The sequence below is a fragment of the Trichoderma harzianum genome, assembly GCF_003025095.1.
Source record: "Trichoderma harzianum CBS 226.95 unplaced genomic scaffold M431scaffold_134, whole genome shotgun sequence".
NCBI lineage: Eukaryota > Fungi > Ascomycota > Sordariomycetes > Hypocreales > Hypocreaceae > Trichoderma > Trichoderma harzianum.
This window is the reverse complement of record NW_020209382.1, coordinates 1,551-5,969: the sequence shown is the minus strand read 5'-3', so window position 1 is coordinate 5,969 and position 4,419 is coordinate 1,551. Positions and strand designations below refer to the sequence as shown.

The window sequence follows — 4,419 nt, the reverse complement described above, 5'->3', positions numbered from 1 at the left end:
TTAGTTAGTTTAAGGACTTTACCTTTTTCTCTTAAATTATCTTAAAAATCTTAGAGTTAAGCCTTAAGGGTATTAAACTTAGCTTTTATTTTATTATAGCTAGCTTAGTTAACTATATTTTTAGTGAAGATTAGTTTAATAATCAATGAACAACTTGGCAAGGTAAATGGATTGGATTTAGACAGTTTTATTATAAAAAAATGAAGCAAGCAGGCAAGCGGGTTATCAGTTCGACGCGGGTAAGCATACAATACTAGCATATTTAAGGGCAGCGGGAATAAAAATTAAAGTGTTGATTATATATTAACTTGGAGTTTAGATATATTCCAAGATGCAAACACAGTCCAATACCACATAACTCCAACCAATATATTAAACTCTTTACAGCTGAAATAAATAGCCCAGTGGGTAAAGAGAGTGCAAAAAGTATTTAATTGATTATTTACTATTCAGTTCGGCGTGTAGCTTATAAGGAAAAGTCCATCGCTCGACGTTTTTCAAGGTAAGAGAACACAAAACGTTACAATTTCCATTTTAGGTTAGCCGAGTGGTACATTTGCCTTATTGAACCTAGCGCTTTTTAATCTACTTTAGTTGCTCATTCGAGAAAACAAGACCCCAAACGCGCGTCAACCTTCGCCTACGTCCGTTATTGTTGACGAACACATATAAACCGAACAAATCACAAACCAGATTGATGGATCAACCGAATCCGAAGAACACAGCAGCAATACTGATTTTGATGGCTTTGCAGAAGGTAATGCAGTGGAATATAATTGCGGTCTTTATCTTAATGACGAGCCGATTCCCTCTAGCGAGGAGCCTGATGTTAGGGTGGAAACCCAAATTCCCCAAGCAACTGCTGCCCTCCCTCCTACAGCATTGGCACACTTCCTTACTGTGTTACTCAAAGTTCCCAATGTTTCTCAAGCGATCTTAGATTTTCCCCTAAATCATCCTCTCGAACAGCATAATGATGATTCATCGTTGGATCTTGGCGGCCTATCTATCAGCGGAGGCCTTAACTATATTACGGCTGAACTCGGCTCTGAGGTCCTAAATATCCTTGCCAGTGGTTCAGTCAAAGAGCCAGAAATAAGACTCTCTTCTGAAAAGCTACGATATATATACACTGGGTTAAGGAAAGAATATGGATATTCACCCCGACCCCGTATTAAACCCGCCAAAGACTGCGCCCAGGAACCTACTTTAGGTTCGGAATTTGATATTAATAGCCTCGTCTTAATCAACTATTGTCTTAATATTCTTCGGGCAGATTATTCCATGGTATCCTACACAAGGCCTTCTCAGTGTCTTTACCACCGACATACATCTACAACTAACGCAGGTCGAATTCTACAACAGCTATGGCTATTACCATAAGAAGTCCGTTCTAATTTATTATATCCCTAACTATTACTTTACCCATTAATCTAGTATATATTATATAACTATTTACTAAGGTTTCCCCTATTTATATTTACCACTAACGGACTCTGTATACGCAGGTCGAAGACTTACGCATAAGAAATTCCAGCATTAGACTAACCGGATTTTACTACTAAGTATCAAAGGAAGTTTACCTGCCAGTCCTTTGTAATATTTCTCTGCCACCTATAACTAAGCTTATTATAATAGCCGAGCGAAATTTATTAAAGTACAGTTTTTTATTAACGCTGTACGGCGATAACAAAATCTGCAATACGAAATACCCGCAGAGTATCTTAGTCTAATTCAACAGGCTATTTAGCGACGTATCCAGGAGCCAGGTAACTAAGAGTTTAGAAATGCACTTCTGGTCGTTATTAGCAAAGGCCTTAAGCTTTAAAGATGGAAGATACTACGTTGGAAGGCTACAGTTAACTAATTTTGGTGTTGGTTGGATTATTTCTTTCACATAGATATGTTGAATGAATACTACACCTATATTGATGTCGGCGTTGAGACTGTGCCAACTTCTGATCTTACCTTCATGTGGCGTCGTGATTTTCTGGAATATTTCGCTCGTTGCTTCCATGCATGTGCAGAAGATGATACTAAGACCACCCCGAATATCCATCCAATGGGCTTCCTTCGAAATATCTGCAACTCAACGATACAAATTTCAATTTCATCTCGCCTTCGGCAACTGGGGCTCTCTTACGCACAACACTACTCTACTCCTAAGGAAGCCTTTGCTGCTGGAAACACATATCCTTTCAGCAACGAAAACTTATCGAGCCTTTCATTAAATAGCCGTGTGACAAAAGTGTTACAATATGTTGGCAAGGCCGTAAGTGTTACACCCGAGGTTCTTGCACGTGCCTATATCCATAGTAAGGTCCGTTGCCATCATAGCCTTACGGCCGTGGCAAAGAGAGCTTTTGGATGCCGCTGGGAATGTCGCGTGACACTGGCACTTTTACGTCAGATCGACCAATGAATGCGTTACCCTAACGAGATTCAACTCGTGCATCACACTTTTAAACCTGGCGCATGGGTTGCACATGAGACGAAGATAATCACTCAATGGTATCGATTCAATCTGAATAAGCTCTGTTATGGTTTCGAACTGATTTACGGCCAGTGTCAAAATCATCAATATATCGCTTGGGAACACACACGTATTATGTTACTTCTGCTTCAATGCATCACTTGCTTCACTGGGATGGGTATTCCTGGATGCACCCACATATAAGGCACGACCAAATTGAATTGCGTCAACAAGCTGCGCAATGTAACCAACCCACCTATGTTGCAGCCACTCACCCGCCTCAGCACGGGCTGGGCATAGGCTTTAACATGGAGAAACACGGTTATGGGTGGTTTTTGGACAAAATTGACTGGGTCAATCTTGTTATTCGTCCTGAGTTTTCCGGGTCGTTTGGTGTGCAAAATGTGAGCTTGTTAACTGCTTTTAAACGCCACTATCGGTCCCTTCGCACCAGTTTTGACGATTATGTGTTTATTACGTCGCTAAGTGCCCAGTTAACAAAGTGGAAACATTTCCATGATCACATTATCTTTATTGGTCAGGTCCTCCGTGCAGTTTGCATTCGGGCCTTTCACAGAGATGTACTCCAGGTGCTAGAACCACATTTTATTCGCCAAAATCACAGATCCGCTTTTGAAGGAAAGATTGGCCTTTCCCTTGACTCTTTGTAACAGGTTCTGCAGCCAACATCTTCTATCCGAGCCATATACGGAAAGAGGTGGAAAATACAAACCTTTCTCACTCTATTTCAATGGCTATGGGGTTCTGACGATGCCTATCAACGTGGTCCTTGGAAGAACCTCCCATACAGGCTGCTTCACTCACTAAGTTCTTCCATGATTACTGGTGTGCTAGGAAGCGAACACACTCGCATGTGGGAGAGGCAGTTTAAGGACCATATCCGAATTAATTGCTGGCTAATGCCCTATCCATCTGGTACTAGCCTAATAAGTCATCGACGTGATGCAGCCGGCCAAATTGAGTTTAAATGGTGGTCAAATTACACCGAGAACTAGAAAGGCATCTCATTCTCGATGTTAATAAGCTAGTTATATGCCAGAACTGGCCATGTTGGCCAAAGGCGCGTTGGAATGCAACACAAGAAAGTCGTAAGTCTCTTATTTAAATGAGCTCCAATGTTATAGCATAGGGTCTGACTATTAATAGGAGTTATGCGGGGACGGCTGGAGCCAGATACTGAGTTAGCATACCTAACAATTTCGGAGATGAATGACCGTCTGCAGCAAATGCCGGCCGATAGGCATAATCCTGCCAACACGGACGCAACATCTGCTCACGAAGAAGCTTGCCCCGACACTTCTCCCAAGGATCAGTGGTTTGTAAGACCTACCGGTAACTCTGTAAATATTGAGCAAGAAGGTGCACTTCGAGAGGATTTAAGTCAACCAATTAGTATCTGCCGTCGTTCTACGTGTTCGTATTATGCAAACTAGGACACGCAAATGAGTACACACGGAAGTTTTTCTTCGTTCCGATTATATGACCAACAGGAGAAATTGTCGAAATTAGACCAGGATGACCGGCGCATAGCAACATCTATTGTGCAAAGAATCGCCAGTAATCTTGTGATAATGCCGTGGGATGATGTATTATATCGAAGAGAACAGGAAGTAAAGAACAAAATTCGGCCAAAACCCCGAATACCGTCCGAGAATTAAAATGATATATAGTAGGAATAGACTCATGTAATGGTATGGAAAATTCCCTACGGGTATGAGATTATTGAATCACCTATGATAATTAGCCAGTCCGTTCTGCTGTGTAGCTTTGCAACGCCCTATTATTTTGCATTAAGATGTCGCTTTCGGAGCCTAGGTTGGTAACGACATCGAGATCCCTTACCACTCTTACGGAGCTAAAGTAAGGACGCTTGCCGTAATGTCAGCCGATGCTGTTTTTTTAAGCCAATCCCAAGCTTGACAGCA

General features: G+C 41.6%; 3 protein-coding genes across 3 annotated transcripts; all 3 read left to right on the top strand.

Moving 5' to 3' along the window:
• Nucleotides 1-200: 200 nt before the first annotated feature.
• On the top strand, nucleotides 201-1,435 carry M431DRAFT_541099 (hypothetical protein; the record flags this gene model as incomplete). The annotated part of the gene is made up of 4 exons (XM_024921093.1): nucleotides 201-239; nucleotides 466-502; nucleotides 595-644; nucleotides 694-1,435. The coding sequence occupies 4 exons, from the start codon at nucleotides 201-203 to the stop codon at nucleotides 1,381-1,383; spliced, it is 816 nt and encodes a 271-aa protein (XP_024766960.1). The 3' UTR covers nucleotides 1,384-1,435.
• Nucleotides 1,436-2,062: 627 nt separating this feature from the next.
• Nucleotides 2,063-2,422, top strand: M431DRAFT_102674 (hypothetical protein; the record flags this gene model as incomplete). The annotated part of the gene is made up of 1 exon (XM_024911472.1): nucleotides 2,063-2,422. One exon carries the CDS (start codon nucleotides 2,063-2,065, stop codon nucleotides 2,420-2,422), a length of 360 nt encoding a protein of 119 aa, XP_024766959.1.
• Nucleotides 2,423-2,760: 338 nt separating this feature from the next.
• Nucleotides 2,761-3,138, top strand: M431DRAFT_36816 (hypothetical protein; the record flags this gene model as incomplete). Its single annotated transcript, XM_024914616.1, has 1 exon — nucleotides 2,761-3,138. A coding segment is annotated over one exon (378 nt), but the record flags the coding sequence as incomplete, so codon positions are not given.
• Nucleotides 3,139-4,419: the final 1,281 nt, after the last annotated feature.